The sequence below is a fragment of the Scardinius erythrophthalmus genome (genome assembly GCF_964197995.2).
Source record: "Scardinius erythrophthalmus genome assembly, chromosome: 14".
NCBI classification, from domain to species: Eukaryota; Metazoa; Chordata; class Actinopteri; order Cypriniformes; family Leuciscidae; genus Scardinius; species Scardinius erythrophthalmus.
This window is the reverse complement of record NC_138234.1, coordinates 22659683-22678948: the sequence shown is the minus strand read 5'-3', so window position 1 is coordinate 22678948 and position 19266 is coordinate 22659683. Positions and strand designations below refer to the sequence as shown.

General features: G+C 36.6%; 2 protein-coding genes across 3 annotated transcripts in view; both read right to left on the bottom strand.

The window, feature by feature from the left end:
- hcn2b (hyperpolarization activated cyclic nucleotide-gated potassium channel 2b) overlaps positions 1-2482 on the bottom strand; it is a 32359-nt gene extending 29877 nt beyond the window's left edge. The window contains exon 1 of the mRNA XM_081384108.1: positions 1803-2482. Coding sequence (XP_081240234.1) covers positions 1803-2473 — 671 coding nt within the window. The 5' untranslated portion in view covers positions 2474-2482. The remainder of the gene's footprint in view (positions 1-1802) is intronic.
- Positions 2483-3574: 1092 nt separating this feature from the next.
- On the bottom strand, positions 3575-18977 carry bsg (basigin). Of its 2 annotated transcripts, XM_081384110.1 has the most exons (9): positions 18716-18913; positions 12265-12615; positions 11291-11456; positions 10772-10860; positions 10552-10691; positions 7918-8194; positions 5503-5527; positions 5264-5335; positions 3575-4589 (listed from the first exon to the last, which is right to left on the bottom strand). In XM_081384110.1, exons 1-8 carry the CDS (start codon positions 18783-18785, stop codon positions 5278-5280), a joined length of 1176 nt encoding a protein of 391 aa, XP_081240236.1. In that variant the 5' UTR covers positions 18786-18913; the 3' UTR covers positions 3575-4589; positions 5264-5277. The 2 variants fall into 2 exon arrangements, with proteins under 2 accessions (XP_081240236.1, XP_081240235.1); XM_081384109.1 differs by lacking the exon at positions 12265-12615 and having other exon boundaries at positions 18716-18977.
- Between the last annotated feature and the right edge of the window lie 289 nt (positions 18978-19266).

Genomic DNA, 19266 nt, shown 5'->3' with positions numbered 1-19266 from the left:
TCTTTAGCTACTGCCTAAACTGAGGTAGCGATCCTGTATAACAGCCTGTTTTGGAGGTAACTTGATATCAAATCAACCTGTTTGTCACTGTATTTGAGGAAAGCCTTCTTATCTCCCTGTCCTGGGACATAATTAAGCAGAGACAACAGAGGACACTATCATTAAAAGTGATTGCTGGGTGAACAACAAACAAACCATTGAACTATATTGTTGAGCTATAGTAATTAACAAGATCAGTTGTGATCTGGTCCAGCTAAAAATCAGTGGTAAGGTTCCACAAGAAAGTTGTATTCCCACTTTTTTAATTGCGTTTCATTACAGACTTCATCCTGAGAGGCTGAAAGGATCATTTCTGAACTTTGAAGTAAGTGTCCTGACTAAATTTCCCTTTGCAGTTTATCCGGCTTTTACGCAAAAGGATTTCCATAAATTTTCTGGTAAATTATACACACCTGAAGCATAACAGCTGGTGCTGGCCATCAATGATTCATTTTGTTGATTAATGATTTGAGTTTGATCAAATATCATGTGAATGTGAGTTCCTGATCCTTATTACTAATTATAAAATAGTGCATGTTTGATATTCAAGCCTATGGGTTGTTCAAGGAAAAGGGTGCCTTTTGTGTCCCTCAAAGCTGATACTGGTGGTATGATGGTAACAGAGTTGACGCATAAATTAGTTTAACTTAAAATGAATTGCTTGAAAACTGTCATATTGACATCACAATTACTTTGCAACCTTGTTTGTTAATAATGTCATCCCAAAATGTGGCCGGTCTTAGTCCTAGTCCTATAGTCAACCCTGTTATTGTGACCAGTGAACAGGTGGTGTGATACTGAACACTAAATATTTGTAAAGGAATGAATAAATATCAGCACATCTCCTAGTGTTATGACCTAGAGCAGAATAGCTAAACAAACATTAAAATGTCAACTCTGTTACTTTCAATAAAAAAGTAACAGAGTTGACATTTTTAAATCAAATTAGCCATCATGGTCTATATCATAACACTATAAGAAAGAGAATTTAATGTGTGTTCAGAATCACATCAGCTGTTCACTGTACAAAGTCACAGTAACAGGGTTAACTATTTAAATATGTCCAATACTAACAAATTTAACATTTTAAGATGATGTTATTAACAAACAATGTGTATATCCTTAATTATTAATAATGTATAAACATAAGTGCCACCTTGTTTAATACGTCATCTTAAAATGTTAAATGTGTTAGTAGAGGACCACCTTAAATCAACACTGTCACTGACTGTACAATTAAAAGCTAATGTAATTCTGAATTTGTGAATGAATGAACTGATGAATGAATGAATCAATGAATAAATAAATATCAGCTTAAGATATCTTTTTTGTAGTGTTATGACCTAGACCGCAAATGGCTAATTGAACTTTAAAAGTTCAACTCTGTTACTTTTTTTTCTTTTTTACTTTCACTGCATTTTGAAGTGTTATTTGTCAGAAGAGGACGACCTTAAATAGTCAACCCTGTTACCATGATTTTGTTCAGTGTAGCACTTTACTGAACGTGGGATATTTGAAAAATAAATAAATTGATACAAAAAAATCTATTAAATTATATTTTGTATACGTTTACCTTAAAGTAGTACAATATCAAAAATTTTTTTTTTTTTTTTTTTTTTTTTTACTTTTTTTTGTCAAACGAAATGTTTAATATTTTACAGAAACGAACCTTTTTATACCAGAAAAGCCAGCCATTTTACAGAATTCGTGTGAATTTGCAACCAGGTATTGAGTCTCCATAGGTGTCACTCCATCGCCCCTACCTGAAATCACTGTATGGATGAATAATCCAGTTGCCAGCGGATTTGACTCGTTCCTGCTCCTTCTCCACAGCCTTTTGGCTCCCAAACATACGCAGGGAGAATTTGTTGACCCCGGGCTGTAGCATGGCGCTAAACTGCCTCTGCATGTAAGTTTGATTGTCACTGGTTTCCCCATCATCTGCCGAGATCTGGCCATCCTCAGACTTGGGAAAGCCCACAGAATGCTCCGGCTGGTTCGGGGTCGGTCCGTGGGCAGGGGGGGCGTTGGAGAAGGAAACCCTGGAGTCCTTCTTGTCGGCGGTCGGGGCAGGAGTGACCGAGCCGTCCATGCTGGAGGTGCTGGAGTGACATGCAGATGCTGGGAAGCCTCCACCTGTCTGCTTCTCCTGCTTGGAGAGGACTGAGGACAAGCTGTCGTGTCTTCGGCAGTCTCCGTTGATAACGCATCTCATTCCGGTGCCCTCCTCGCCGTCAAACCCGCTTCTGGAAACATCTCCGTGACTGAGGAGCGCGGTGGATTCCGTGCTGCGTCCACAGGAGACCGAGGCGAAGTCCTTGTTGTTGGAGACCCTGCTCGTTGCTCCCCCTCCTGGTGCCACATTCTTCATCATCCTGAAGGAAGGGTCAAGGATCTCTTTGTGGTCTTCGTCGCCGTCCTCCGCTTCGTCCATGACGGGGTTGCTTTGAGATGAACCCTGACGCTGCCAGATTGCGAAAGCGCAGACGTGGGCAGTTAGTGGCTTTACTCCGCGTCCCAGTGTCACCAGACACAACTACACCAGGAGCGTTGCTATGGCTGCAAGCGTTCACTCCCTTACCTGGAAACGCATCGCAAGCTCTGTGTACACAGGCATCAATTCAACTATGTCAAGGAGAAATTAGTTGGAAATGGGCCGAAATGCGCTTCATTGTGCGTTTCTTTACATATACAAATGTAGGTTAGTAGCCTATGGTGGAAATGCATTATCCATTTGCACATTTCTTTAAAAAAATAATAAATAAATAAAAAAGAGGATGCCTGAAATAAGAACGAGGAAATGTATTTGTCTTGGTTTCATGCATAGGCTATTTGAAAAACAGTATCATATTTTATATATTTGATTAAAATGTCAGGTTTGTGACCAAATAAATTATTTTTAATCATGAATAATATCTTATAGGTTCCATTTGACCTTAACAAAAAGTGTCGTCAAAATGTTTTCTCTGTGTCCTTTTTAATTTAATTCATGTCATCACTTTGTCAAATGTCTTTTTTTTCCAGGTTTTTCCAAGTAGGCTATTTCGAATGAGATTCTCAAAATAGCTCCATTGCTTTTTAATGAAATAGTAAGAAATGCCGAACTACTTTAATATAATGTCTTAATTGAGACGTTTTTGTTTCTACCACCTAGATATTTGACAAAAGGCACCTTTAATTGAAAATTATATACATGTTCATTAAAGATGCCTTAGATCTGCTGGACGACCAAAATGCATTGCTCTCCAAAGCTTTAGCGATAGTTTGGGGATATGTACATTAATTGCTATGAATAGTTGTAATAATATTGGTGACTATTGTTAAAGCACGTGAAGGTTTAAATGAAGGCTTCTTGTCTCCAATATAACGATGCTGTGAGCTTTGTCACGTAGAGCCGCTCCCTACAACTGAAGCAAATGAGTAAACGACGCCCCCTTCTGGCGGCTCAAAGAACACGCGGATTCTTCAGTACTGCTGCATCTCTTATGGTTCTTACAGTAAATCACTTCACATAAACAAAGCAATATTCAAAAGACAAAGTTAAAATCAACTCTTTATTCAGATTGTGCAAGTCAGTACAGTAGACAGTGTATTTCCTACGAAGCTAAGGCAAAATAATTTATACACTTCCATGGCTCACATCCAGACACTATACTTCACAATGTCTCACAATGCAAGTATGACTGTCTATATAGGAAAGTCTAATTTAAGCAACGAAACAAGCCTTGACTAAAATCCCAACTTCACTGACTTAACCTAAAAAATATATGTAACTGTCCTCTGTTAGAATTTGGGAAACAATTTATAACAGATTATCCGAGGAACACTGCACTAGCACTTGGTCCTTATGGGTTTAAATGGCAGGAGGAACCCTTAAATTCAACATTGGAAACCATCCAAGCAACTTGAAAATAAGCTTGTTAGACATTAAACGGAAAACTGATAGCCAGACAAAAAGTGTCATTTGACCATCCACATGAACAGTGCACTTTATTATGTAGCAGCATCAAGAGTGCTGCACATAAAAGTTGTTAATTTAAATTATTTTAATGAAAAACAGCATGTACAATAAAGTGGTTGAACATTAAGGCTTAGGAAAATGACTGCCAAAAGAGAAATTGAAAGAGTAATGGTTGTTTCAGCAATCTGTACACACTGAACATCGAATTATCATGCTGAACAGTGATCAGATTTCACACTCGGTAGATGTTTCAGAAAGTCGCGGTGCATACACTCGTGGAGGACAGTGAAAGAAGCCAGGAAGACGGGGGGGGAGGGACAAAAAAAAAAAAAGTTAATTCCCATATTAAGAGATTTTCACTAAACACTTCTACAACACGAATACAATCATGCAAGTTCCCCCCTCCCCCCCCAGAACCACTTTAAAAACATCTGCTGGCAGCACATTACAGATACGAATAAAAGTAAAAGGAGACCAATTAATATCTCAGACATTTACACTCAAGCAGAAGGTTAAGGAACCGCAGGGTGCACTATAATGTGCTACTCGACCAAAATACTCTGCATGTCTTCAGCAGTAGTCAAGACACCTGAAACAAACAAAAGACAAATCAGCAACAAAACCTGATTATAGTTCATATCTTAAAAAAAAAAAAAAAAAAAAAAAAAAAAAAAATTATATATATATATAAATTGTAGTATATATATTCAGTGTGTGTGTGTGTGTAAATAAAACACACGCACATTAAATAAAACATTAAACTAATAAATGTTAATATGCATAAACTATCATTTATTATACATTTATAATTTATTTTTTTAATTTGTATCTTTATATTCCATTACAGATGTTTTTCATTAATTGATAAAAATCATAAAATTACTTTATATATTTTTTTAAAAAGTAAAAAAGACAACAATAATTTTAATAAAATAATAAAATAATTGTTTCTATGATCAAAATATTTACAATAAAGAAAATAAATGTTTTATTAGTTTAAATTACATTTACGAAGATACATGTATAAAACTAATAAAATTCACTAAAAAAAATCATTTCTATATTAAATGCATAAAATAATTTAATACAGAATTAGTTTATATTTTATAATGAATTTATGAACAAGTCCATAATATAATTTTATAAAAAAAAAAAAAATCTTACACATTAAAAAAAGTCAACAAAACTTTATATAGTTTAGGTTTGATTAGATTAAATGTATACATTTATTGAATTTCTAAATGAACACTTGAAGAATAATACCTTTTCTCCTCCTCTCAGTTGGAGTTTCTTTGCCGGACGTTTTTGTCCTTGTGGTTGGCTGCGTTGCTCTTCCTGTAAAACACGGCAACTCTATTATGTCAGATCCCTCTTTGATGTGCATGTGAACGTCCTGAGCTAGAAGCACATCGAGGGGCAAGTCTACACTTCAACATGGCCTTGAAGTTCCTTCGACTGAACTGCACTTCAATCTCTCATCACAAATATTACAAAACACTTACAGCGGTGCAGCTCCTGAGTCGTCATCTACAGGAAGCAGGAAGACATGGAAAGAAAAAGAAAAGCGTTAAACACTCATTTTACAACATTAAGCATGTAAAAGACTACGGCCTACTAGAACAGTTGCAGTAGCTTGTCTAAGCTCTAGTTTGACAGCCTCAAAACGGTGCAAACCGCAAGTTTAAAAGCAGAGCGCCTAATGAGTAATGTGATCCGGGGACTGGCAAACCTCGTTTATATTCCTCATTTGGTTATTTCTACTGCAAAACCTGTACACGTCGTCTAAACACAGCTATGGCTCTCGTTACAGCACTACTAATGATGATTCATGCAGAATAATGCATTTACATTAACCATGCAGTCTGATGTTGGATTGAAAGGATACGTTTAGTGGCTTTCAACCCAAGAACAAACGTTTCCAATCGAGAATCATTTGTTTGTAGCACAACCTCACCAACACATGTAATGTTGAGGAAAACATGGCTTCTTTTCTGCATCAATCATGATGAAGGCTCTCGAACAGCATTATATCACATTTGTAAACTCCTGCACTGGACTTCTGAGGGCAGTAAATCGACCAGAAACCTTCATATTGAAAAACAACTACTGAAAAATGACCTGCCTCTGACACGCATGTGATGTGATACTTTTTTTTTAACAAATGACCATCCATCCATCGAATACATTTGTGATTAGTCACAATAAAAGTGTATATTTACAAAAAAAAAAAAAAAAAAAAAAAAAAAATCCATGCATTTTGTGGGGAACATTTTTTACATATAATAAATGTATATAATATATACAATATTATTGTATTTTAGCTTTTTTTTTTTTACTTCAAACTGCATGCATTAAATCGCTGTTTTATAAAGATAATTCAATAATATTGTGAATAGTATATATCATATACACATGTATACATAAATATAATTTATATAAATAAGCATTTTAAGGGTGTTTAAAGTCATTAAATTAGTTTTAAAAACATTCAATTCAACTTAAGTAAATAGTGTACTTTTTTTTAACAAATGACCATCCATCCATCGAATACATTTGTGATTAGTCACAATAAAAATGTATATTTACAAAAAAAAAAAAAAAAAAAATCCCATGCATTTTGTGGGGAACATTTTTTACATATAATGTATATAATATATACAATATTATTGTATTTTAGCTTTTTTTTTTTTTTTTACTTCAAACTGCCCTTTAACTGCATGCATTAAATCCCTGTTTTATAAAGATAAAATTCAATAATATTGTGAATAGTATATATCATATACACATGTATACATAAATATAATTTATATAAATAAGCATTTTAAGGGTGTTTGAAGTCATTAAATTAGTTTTAAAAACATTAAATTCAACTTAAGTATATAGTGTACATTATTAATATGTAAAATATTATAATATATGTAGTTTGTTGTAATTTAAAGTCACTATAAACACTTGTTTAAAACAGGTAATACATTAATAAAGTAAATGGTGTATATTATAAATCTATATTTAATATGTAAAATAAAATTATAAATATGCATTTTTAGGAGGTTTGACTATTTAGTAAAATATTACAGCTACTGGCAAGGTTGTGCTTCAGACAGTTAGACCATCAAATAAGATGCGAGTTGACACCCAAAAAACATTCTTTTAAAAACCGAATCAGAGTGTAAAAAAAACAACCCATTTTCCCAGGTTTTCATGCAGAAAACACTCAGAATGACAAAAACAGTAAAAGTAATAAAGTTGGGATTATATATTTTGCCACCCTTGTTGCCATATGGGTGCTGCCTCTCATAAACAAATGAGACGCAGAGGAAGTCGCTGAAGAATATCATGCAATGAGAAGATGGATGCAGAGAGCATGCAAGGCAATATAACATGATCCATCTGAAATGTCATTATGTAATTATGCATAATACCTTGGCATTTAAAACCCATTCTGAACTGCAATGTGTCAGACTCAGCTAAACGCTTTCACTGGCTACGGGAGAACCAATAAAGTTGCTTTTCTTAAAACTAAGTGTGAGGAATCTGGTTCATTTTATCATCTTATTTAAGACAAACTGCCAGTGAAAGAGTTGTACTTTTCAGGCTTTCAGCGAGAGCATTCAAACTCCCAAAACCACTCGTTTAAGCAAAATCCACTTCAGTCTGACATGCAGTTGAGCACTTACCACAACGTAAAAGCAGCAGCGAACAGAGAAATAAACAACGTAAATCATAAAAATAGACTCAGCTGAGGCACAGCCACACACTACAGCCAAATCAAATAAACATACAAAATCAAACTGAAATAGGATCTTGCGCCATTACGAATTCATAAACAAAAATGTAAAATTACATCCACTGATCATTTGTACATTCACGAAAATGGAAAGTGAAACAATTATGAGGTAAATGGTTCCGTCACATACCGTCGGTGATCTCGTCGGGCTTTCTCTTCTTCTCGTAGATGAAGATGATGGTGACGAGGATGATGACCTCAGCGACAATGCCGAGGAACGGCCACAGGGCGGCCAGCTGGCTGCGCACACGCAGCGTAATCTTAGCCTGGGCTTTTCCCGCATCACTGGTGCCGAGGCACTCATAGATGCCCATGTCCACATCAATGCTCAGATCTTTTACGTACAGCGTGGTCTTGTTGGGGGTGTTCTTGATCTCATACTTTTCAGTTCCATTGAAAATGGGTTGCTGTGTGTTGAAGACACAAAACTATCATGTTATTAAGGCTGCAGGAATTGGTTCAAAAATCCTTAACTAAATTAAAAAACTGAGTTCAGAATCGATTGGAGGGAGAATCGCAATGCATACTGAAAGTCTCAAACATCGACCCAGAATCGCCTGATGTGTCGATTTATTGTTCCAGCCCTAAAAGCTTCCGCAGAAAAAGCAGTTGCTAGCAAGTGGCAAGTTCAAACTAGACAGATATTTAAGGGATACGGTACAGTCATACCACTTATTACATGGCATTTCACATAAATAACTACGGGGATAAGAGATACCGTTTTAAAATCGTACCCGTTTGTTATCTTATAATCCATTACAGTGTACAAAACGGCAAATGTTACAATTACTTTAACTTGAGTAGAATACTATTTGTGAATTATATTAATACAACTACTATAATAATACTACTAATAATTATGATCAGGGCTTGACTAACTTTTTTTTGCTCGCCAGCCACTGTGGCTAGTGGTTTTCCAAAGTTACTAGCCGAAATTGACATCGATACCTTGGAGAAAAACCATGGTATATGGAAAAACCACGGTGCCATATAGATATTCTTACAGGGTTTCTACAGGTTTCTGTAAGTCAAATTTAAGACCTTTTTAAGACATTTAAGATCAAAAAGATTGAAATTTAAGACCTACACGACGCATTATCCAAGTTAGATAGATAGTTACCTCGGGATCATTAGAGTATCTATCTTTCTATCTATCTAGGATTATCTGATGTGTGTGTGTGAGAGAGGGAGAGGTAGATTTTTTTTTTATAGAAAATTGTACTTTTGCATATTATACTTTAAAAACACAATTATTGTTGATTTTAGTTGATCACAGTTGATCATAACTAGAGAGGAAGTGATGAGATGTTTAAAGTGACCAAAATGATCACCGTTATCACAGAATCCTGTTCAAAAAGTGCTAATAATACAGAATGAAGTCAATTCAAGTTTTATGTCGAAAAACAGCAAATAACAAATTGATTAGAATCAATAAGCACTGTTTACGTGAACATTAAAATACCATTAAAAATGATGGCCAGATTTTAAAAGAGTGTCTTGCAACGTTATCTACTAATATGAACAAGTTCAAATAAAGTTGACAAAAAAGATTTTATACAAAGATAAACCTCCTATTTCAGCCTTTAAATAATTTAAAAAAAAAAAGATAACTGATATTTATACATTAGCTTATATTTATTAGTAGTGTTTGGGTGCACACCCATCCTTCATGTTGACTGAGCTTTCAATGTTATGGAAAGGGGTGATTGGTTGGTTCCTGTCACATGACCTGCGGTGCGTTTGCGGCATTCTGAAAAGTTTAGTTTTTTTCATCTTGTTGCACCTGATAAAAAAAATTAGCGCGTCGCTTGAATTATGAGCGCGCTTGCCGCGCCTACATTTGAACAAACTTGAGCGCGCAAAAGACGCGATATGTGAACGGCCTCTGGCGATTTAGCTCATATCAAGCCACGAGCTATTGGAGCACACGAGCGACGTGTTGGAGACCCCTGCTAGAGGTCCGCTTCGTAGGCTACAACTTTTTGCTACTTTGTAATAACTTTCTGCGGCCAGCGTTTCTGGAAATGAACGAGGGTAAACACTTTTTAAGACCTGACTAAATGAAATTTAAGACCTAGGATGAAAATCTGTCCGGTTTTAAGACTTTAAGGCCTTAAATTTAAAGTTCAGAATTTTAGACTTAAAATTCACAACTGTGTTTACGTGAATACTCACCAAGACAGGCATTCTGACATTATTTTGTGCGTATTTGACTGTTTAAATGCAATAAGCAGCGAAAAAAAACTCAATTTAGTACTGAGAGGTGGCTTTATGTGTGCGTGCATTTTGGGTGCGAGCACAAAATCTGCGGGAATGAGTAAAATAATGCGCAAAACACACAAATTGGATATAATATTAAAATTCTATTAATATAACTACTAGTACAACCAGAAATTTTATTAGTAACATTATTATCACCATAAATTGGATAATACTGTAACAATTCTATTACTATAGTTAATATTATTATAACAACGAAGTATATTTACTATTATTATTAAAGCATTGTAATATTAAATGTAGTATTACAATAACAATAGCAAATGTCATAATATCCAACATCTGTGGAAAAGCTTGCAAGCTTGAAGTTGATCTTTTAGTTTAGAGTTAACTATGCCATAAACGGATAGACATTACTGCTATGTAAATCAATAGCAAGTGCGTTATGCCAAGTAACAACTTTGCAACCTTAACCAACCTTCAAACTCTATGGACAGGTACCAATCTCATGTTATTACCACGGTTTAGTAAAGTCTTTCTTTACCTTTGCACCTTCACCTTCACCGAGCTTGTACCAACTCCAGTCAGTAGGCAGGGGGTATCCATAGCTCACACATACTAGGGCAGCCTTGTCCTTCTCATTAGCACTTTCAGAGAGTTTGTAGGCCGCTACATGTGGGGGAGCTAACAGGAAGAGCATAATTATGGGTGATGAACACAAACACTAAAAATACAGCAGCAGCAACATCATCAAATTCTCTTACCTTTAACTTCAATGCTTGAATTAACCGGAGGCACTGACAGGAAGACGCATTCATATATTCCAGCATGGTGGTAATCAATCTTTTCAATTCTACCAAAGAGAGAAAAACAAGCAATGAGACCCACAAATCAAAACCAGAATTAAAGTTACTGTTTTATATGCCAATGGGGAGCCAATATAACAACACCACCACAGCAATAAAGGTGAAGGGGAGGACAGTACAGTAAAGCAAATATGAACAATAAAGTAAACAGCTTTTCCAGTACACTGCTCAGGCATCCCCATGGATATTTTTCCGACCCAGCAGCTCTAATGGGAATTAAGGTCAGCTAGTATGGAGTGCCGGAGGCTCTTAACAGAACAGAGAAGACAGAGGCAAACAGAGAAGCTGCACAATATTTAAATGGACCTGGATTGATGGTTAAACACAATGTGCAAAGCTGATCACTACCAAAAGAGCAAAGTTCTAAATTTACCTCTTCTTTAGTCACAATTATTTACATGTGGTTGAGGAACATACCGGTATTCAGTGTAAGCGCTGCTGTCACTTTTTGACTCTTTAATGATCTTGCCATTCAGGGTCCAGTGGTGGCCACTGATGGGAGAAGGGGGGTTGGTAAGGTTGCAGCTGAGAGTTGCAGAAGTCAGGTTGCTCACCACCGTTGGATTGGTCATGATGTCTGGATCTGCCAAGATAAAAGCAAAAGTTACACAACTATACTTTCCGCCAGCTTTCATAACATCTTGACTGTATAATGGAAAAGAAATCCAGGAAACCAAGTATTCATTGTTGATTATCCTTTAAAATGAGTCCACCAACCTCTGGATTCGCTGTGGTACTGTAAAAAAATGACATTTTTGGACATGACGGAACAAATCGGAACATTGCTGACAAGATGTTCACCACAATGTGCACCGAAAGGCACATTGCGCACTACCAAAGGAGAAGTGAAGGTACATTTTAGCTGTGAGCCTGGGAAACATTGAGCAGTTTGCAAGCGAAAATAGATGGGAAGAGGGAACAAAATTATACCAACCAGCAAATGGTTTGGAGAACATGAGCTTATGAAATCCTGTTGAGGAAAAGCACTAGGTGGGCAATGCAGTGTGCTAAAGTGCTCTAAAACCACCAAAAGGGTTAAGTCAGACATATAAAGAGCCTTTTAGAAGTTTACTAAAAGCAAGCCACATTAATGAGACATAATGAGAGCCCTTTTTCAGAAAGGCATGCAAATTAGTGCGTTTTACACCTTCTGACTGATAGTAACGTTAACTGATCAATGCCATTTCTTTAAAAGGTTCAACTTCATCTCACAAGCTCTAGGCACTGATATGGCATCAGATTACTATGACAAAACAGACGGTGCTAGAGTAGAAGTCATGTGACCTGGTATGGGAGGGCGGCAAGGGAGGGTAAGGTAAGGGAGAGTCTGAATCTACGGGACTTCCTCCTCTACACTAGTGGAGACGCCTCGTTTCCACAACATAACTCACGTTCAAACACTATAACGTTCGCTTGTGAGCGGATCCACTTGACTTTGGGCGGGGTCCTGAGGTCGTTGCGGTCAGGGTCGTTTGAGGCGCGGCACTCGTAAATGCCCGTGTCGTTGAGCATTAGGTTGGTAAGGACGAGCGTGCTGGTGGCATGGTGAATATAGGTGGCGTTGATGCGTACACGATCCTCTCTTGCACCGTCAAACAGCTGAGTGACTGTTTCATCTGGCTCCTCGCCCTCAATGAACCACCACTGAACTTCAGGGATGGGGTTCCCTATGACCTCACAATCCAGCTCGGCACTGTCTTCTATGAGTTTCATCTGAGACAATGGTGATTTTATGAAGCTCGCTGGACATTTGACGAGTGATGGGGGGAAATTGGATTTAAAGTGGACCGTTCATTGAGATGATATGAATAATGATTAGCAGGCAGGCAGGCAGAAAAGAAACAGAAAAAGAGAGAAAATGTTAGAATGGAAGACATAAAGAAGGCATACATAAGAAACAAATTGGATTGAGCATCATGGTGCAAGACTTCAACACTTCATGATAGCAAAACCCAAATGAAGAACATTAGAAGCATTTTAAAAAGACAATGAGTTGAAGCATGCATAAAACAAAGCTTAGCGTATCAAGAAATGCAGTGAAAAATGAAATTAGAATAATTCACATGAAATAAAGGTATGAAGTAATGGTGATTACTTGTGACTGCCGGGGCTTAAAGGGAGAGTTCACGAAACAATGGAAATTCTGTCACTATTTACTCACCATTATGCCATTCCAAACCTGTATGACTAATGTTTCAACGGCTTTTGACCAAAACAACATTGGACTAGGGCTGGGTTTCGATTCAAATTTCAAGAATCGATTCGATTCCGATTCTCAAGATCTTGAATCGATTATCATTATTCGATTCGATCCGATCCGATCCGATCTTCGGGATTTAAATAAGTGTTTTTGAAAAAAGCATTTTTTTCCAGCTGTTACTTGAATTACAGGACTGTAGTTATGCAACATATTGATACTATTATTATAGACATTCAACTGCAAATTAATGGAGTATTGATGGTTGTAAAGAACAATCCCCCTTCCAGAGTGTTGATACAACTGCTTTCACAAACTTGCACTGGTGTAGACGACAGAGGACGCAGAGGTATATCAGCAGCAGTAGACCGATTATTTAGACGCGAACCTGATGTATTATTAAAAATGACATTAAGAATTAGGGCTGCACGATATTGGGAAAAAATTACATTGCGATATTTTATTTTTCTGCGATATATAGTGCGATATGAAATCTAATCTAATTTTTTCTTACAAACAAAAATGGGGTGAGCACACTTACATTCTCATTTTAAATGATTTAAACATCAGAGTATTATTTAAATTAGAGTACATTATTTGTTTGTAACTTTAGGATATGGTTTGAATTGTTAACATATTAACTAACATGAACTTACCATGAGCAATACTTTTGTTACTGTATTTATTAATCTTTGTTTATCTTAGTTTATAAAAACAGCTGTTCATTGTTTGGTAATGTTACTTCACAGTGCATTAACTATGTTAACAAATACTGTACAACTTTTGATTTCAACAATGAAGGCTATAGCCTAAATGTTGAAATTAACAATGTTGTAGAAGTGCAGTTTAGTAATAGTAAATGTTAACTAATGTAGTTAAATAGTTTAATAAATAGAACATTATTGTAAAGTGTTACAGATTTTTTTTATACACCAATTCAGACGTCTCGTGAGTTCAGTGTTGGACAGATCAGTTGTTTAAACCATTCATTAAATTGAAAGTTCGCGAATCGGACGTGTACGCCACGCGTTGTGTAGTTATCTCTATGGTAATTATCTAGGCAGTTTAGGATATCGCACAAGATTTGACAACAAAGAAAACATTTCATCACTGGATAGGTTTTTTTTTTTCGACACCATCGTGTCAATTTATTTTGATTAATATGCGCGAGGGAGAGAGAGCAAGACAGCGCTCGTGTTGTTTGAAGACGGTGAAGGTGAGCGCGCGCGCGGCCGGGGCAGGCTTTGCAAATTGCTTTGCTTTTGTCAAGCTCGTTCTCTGCATTGCTTCTGAACCAGAAATTGTGCCAGAACGCAGCTTTGAGCGTTTCTGGAGTTTTCAAAGCAACCGCTTACTTAACGTTACTGACCGCCATGTTCGTTGTTTTAATGTCCTTCCACCTCGCGCGCATGCGTGAATTCAATGACGCGGCAAGTTAAAGTTCACGGGGAAAATGTAGGCCTATTATTAAATCGATCCTCTGAGTTACTAATCGATCTTTAGAAATTAATATGAAAATCGATTCAGAATTGGTGAATCGATTTTTTCAACACAGCCCTACATTGGACCCATCTGAATTTTACTGTATGGAAAAGAAAGAAAGAAAAAAAAAATAACTGAAAAGAAAGTCATACAAGTTTGGAATGACATGATGGTGATTTTAATTTGAGCTAAATAGGCTATTCCTTTAAGACTTGTCATATGATTGCGGTCGACCGTTAAATCGCTAAAGCTGAAATATTAGCTGATATTTTTTCTGGTTGGCCAGTGTGTCAGAAGGAGGGTCGTCAGAATTGACATAACCAGTGTAAATGATAAATGAACCTAAAAACAACTTTCTTTTGAACCCTGAACCATTGTGCCATTCATGTAGACTCGAAGCATGTACTCGGGAGAAAAACAAGGTTGTACTGTGCTAATCCCCCATGGAGAATTTCAACATAATTCGTCTGATCACCTTGGAACAATACACACCCCGAACGACATGGAAGTACGTGCGTAGCGGCTTGAACAACAACCCTCCACATCAATGAAAAGAACACTGAGATCAGCCTCAGACCTGTAGTTGCCTCCTGCAGTGAAGCACATGTTTTCAGTGTGTTTGGTTTTGAAACAAGAGTAAGGTACTGCTCCCTTTTTGTCCATTGCTGAGGGAGGAATGTTTTCGTGAGTTAGCAAGGGAGGGGTAAAAAGGGTAGATGTCCACAATCCACATTACATGCAGACCAGTGGGACTCCACACATGCCTTAAGCCTGAAATAACATATGCCCTTTGAAAGGAGAACAGGCTTCATTCATTTGACCATCATGAAAGGTCACCAACATTAAGTGGACCAGAGTAGACACAAATCCAAAACTACTCATAAACAAGCTCTAAAAGGAATTTAAGCATATATATGTGCTTAGATTTAATGTTACCATAAGACAAGCATATTGACTAAATATTTCAAGCCTAAATTGTAAATAACTCCAAACAAGGAGAACGGTAAAGTGCAAAAGTATTACTTGGTACAAAGTCTGCCACTACTAGATAATTAACTTAACCTGTTCTAGTAAACAAGTCAATAAGGTCACCTTCTCACAAGCCGACATGTGGATTAATTGGCAGAAAAAAAAATACTGACCTAAAGTCACGTGTTTCATCATCATAGTTTCTTGGCTCAAGCCCCTGATTGAATGCTGATAAATGTGGGATATCCTTCCCTATAAAAGGTATTAAACTACACAGCATGTCATAACTGTTTAACCACAAGGCTTTTAAGATTTCCAAATGCACAAGGGACATTAAGAAAGAAAATTGAATAAAAAGCACCATTTGCCATCGACTCAACTCATTCTGATGGCCTCTGGGAGATTATCATAGAAGCTAACCAATAGATATCTTTCCTGTAGTACCATGAGACCACACAATTTAACTAAAGCATGCATTACAAAGAAGCATAAACTGACTGAGGCTTTTTTTACTACGCATCACTTTTTTTCTGGATTTTCTCAGTAACATAAGAACCTCGAGTCCAAACATGAACAAAATCTGTTTTCCTTAAAATTTGAAAGGTTTTATATCAATGTACCTGTTGATGATACCTTTTTTTTGTAGAGTTATAAGCCATTACTTTTAAAGTATGCCACTTGAAAGAATGTGTAATTATTAAAAATGCAATTCAGGCATAAGGGTTAATGCTGACATTCAACAGAGAGCTTACATAACCCTTATATATAAAGCTTGAATGATCAGGATCTGTATCCACCCATCATCACGATGACAAGAAATCAGTAGTCGGTATCAGCTACAGAAATCCTGATCAGAGCATCGCTAATTCTCAATTCAATACAACAAAGTATGACAGAAAAGCAAATTATAATTTCTCATCAGAAAAAACAGAAAAAAAAAATCAATTTAACTTTCCTTGGTTTGTCTTTTTAATTTTACATTTTTATTTTCAATGACATAGAAGTAGCGATGGATCAATTATTTCATACTGTCACGTTAATCACAGTACGCGGACTAAAGAGCCTAAGGACTGTCGTTTTCACTGGAATATCAAGTTATGACATTTTGATTTAACATTGAGATCAAAAAAAATTACGAAACTTACATAGATGAATCATTCACAAGTAGTTCTTTAACATGAATTTACATTTCAAGCTGACTTTAAAGTAATAGTTCACGGTCATCATTTACTCACCCTCAAGTTGTTCAAACCTGGCTGAATTTCTTTCTTCTGCTGAACACAAAGATGATATTTTGAAGAATGTCAGTAACCAGACAGTTGATGGACCCCATTGACTTCCAAAGTATTTTGTTTTCCCTACTATGGAAATCAATATGGTCCATCAACTGTCTGGTTACTGACATTCTTCAAAATATCATCTTTGTGTTCAGCAGAAGAAAGAAACTTATACACGTTTGAACAACTTGAGGGCGAGTAAACGATAATTTTCATTTTAAAGTGAACTATTCCTTTAAGGCTAGTTAACTAGTGTTTTGGGAAACCCAGCGACTAGTTTTGAAAGCATATATTTTTGCATACACCCACAGATTAGATAGAGTAATTCAAAAAAAGTTGAAGGACAGGACTATCCTCACCCACAACATGCTGACAAACACGTTCTCTAGGCATTTCCCAAAGTTTAAAATGGCTGCCAATCGCATACCAAGCACAAAAACAATCAAAAACACAACTTAAAATACCTGCCCTTTCGCTTTAACCCAATTTATTGAGCAGAGCTGAAGATCAAGTACTAAGGGGAAACTCATTTTAATTTTGAGAAGTTATGACTTAGGCTACACCACCCAGTTATGTGGCCATAACAAATGTAATATGAGACAATACAACAACAGCATGAGCAAATCGGTTGCTCTGGCACAAATTGTGTCATTTTGAGGAAATATTAATGCTTACGTGCAGAAAAGCACCTCTTAAAGTGTTTAGCGCTCCATGAAGCTGATTAGGTTTCGGATTTACCGACCCTGCCATTCATCAGCTGCTGCCGTTGGGGGCTCAACAAATTATAATGGTGCCAGACCATAAAACAAAATCATTCTCATTACTCTGCCATTTTCATTCATCATGCAAACCAACTGATGCATCTAAAAGGATGGGGTGATATTTAACATATTTAAGTAAACTTAGCAGTACATGATTTACAACTAAATTCTAATCTGCTAAACTTTCATTACTGTAAGTGAACGATGGTTAAATATCTAATAAGTTCAGTGGGTTTGCATGGATTCCTGTGCCATTTCCAGTGATGGGACATTATAATGAGCTTAAGCTAAGCCTTTTGTTGAACAAGGATAGACTAAGAGATGAAAAATGCTGCCTCCTTCATGCCAAATGATTGGACGAAACATGTTTTGCCTCCCCAAGCTTTCATTATGATTAAAGGTTACACTTAACTAATGTTTTACTGTACTAGACAGCATGACTCAAACTAGCCTGCACCAGTTGTCATGGCTGCCTGATGCTTAACTTACCGTTAATACATCATTCACTGGAGTAAATGAGACCTGGTGGAATAAGGACAAGCATTTATATTTTAACAAGCAAAATTTGGACGAGTCCTGGCAATAATTAAACGTCAACTAAGAAGCATGATACACAGAGAGAAGTTCCTCTTTAGTTTGAGAAATGTGTAACTTAGAAGGTTACAACACCCCCTAGGTTGGGATTAAAGGTTCTTTTACATGAAAGAACAGCAAATCCACATGGTGGGTTTTACACTTTGGCTTTAATGCCGTTATGATCATTGCTGTCGCTAACATCTTAACGCTTTTTTTTATTAATTGTTTATATTAATATAGAATATAAACTTTTTTTTTTATTTGAGCTTGAGAACTTGAGATGACTAAACGAGTATCACTGAGAAAAATAACTCTTTTACAAACCTCAGCTGTTGCTCGATGCGCGTGAGCCATTTCGCGTGTGCTCGTGCGCGAGTTTGCCGACGGTTGAAACGGCTTTTTAACATTTCAAACCCTTTCAAGTGTTCATCATCGTTGTATTTCGCTTTGCTGTGAGGTAAAATCAGTGTAAACACAGACGGCTTGTCGTATAGGCCGTGTTTAACGTTATGTCTACAGCCGGCCTGCGAAAAAATTAGCTCTCGAGCTACATGATCAACAGAAAAACAAGACGCCTTACCTGTATAAGCCTCGGCTTGGAACCAGCCGATACAAATGGCGACAATTGCGCCGAACAGCTTCCTTCTCATGGTGAAATGTTGTTAAATATGTAACAGAGTGAATGTCGGGCCTGTTTCTAAAGGAAAACACAATACTGGTGAAAGCCCTCGATGAAGCACCGTCGTCCTCTACTTGTTCCGACCGCACTCAAGAACGCGCACGTATACAGGCGAGAGTTCTTGCGTCATCACGTCCGGTCGCCGCCTTTTATCCTTGTATGCAAATTTACAAAATTATTTTCGACATCTTTTAGGTTTTCAGAAAGTTGCAGGCTCTGTCATTGTAACTAACCAAACGCGTTTTGTGAGTTTAATTAATCTAAACCAATACTTTTGATGTTTTTATACTTCATTTAATGTTCTAAAGACATCTAAAATAATCTAAAGACATCTAAAATAACTGGTTTTGTTGAAATGAAATAAATGATTTCAACCAACCTGAAAAAACAAGGTTTTACTGAAGCATAACTGTGTAGATATAACCTGATTTCTCCAGCAAGGTAAAATAGCT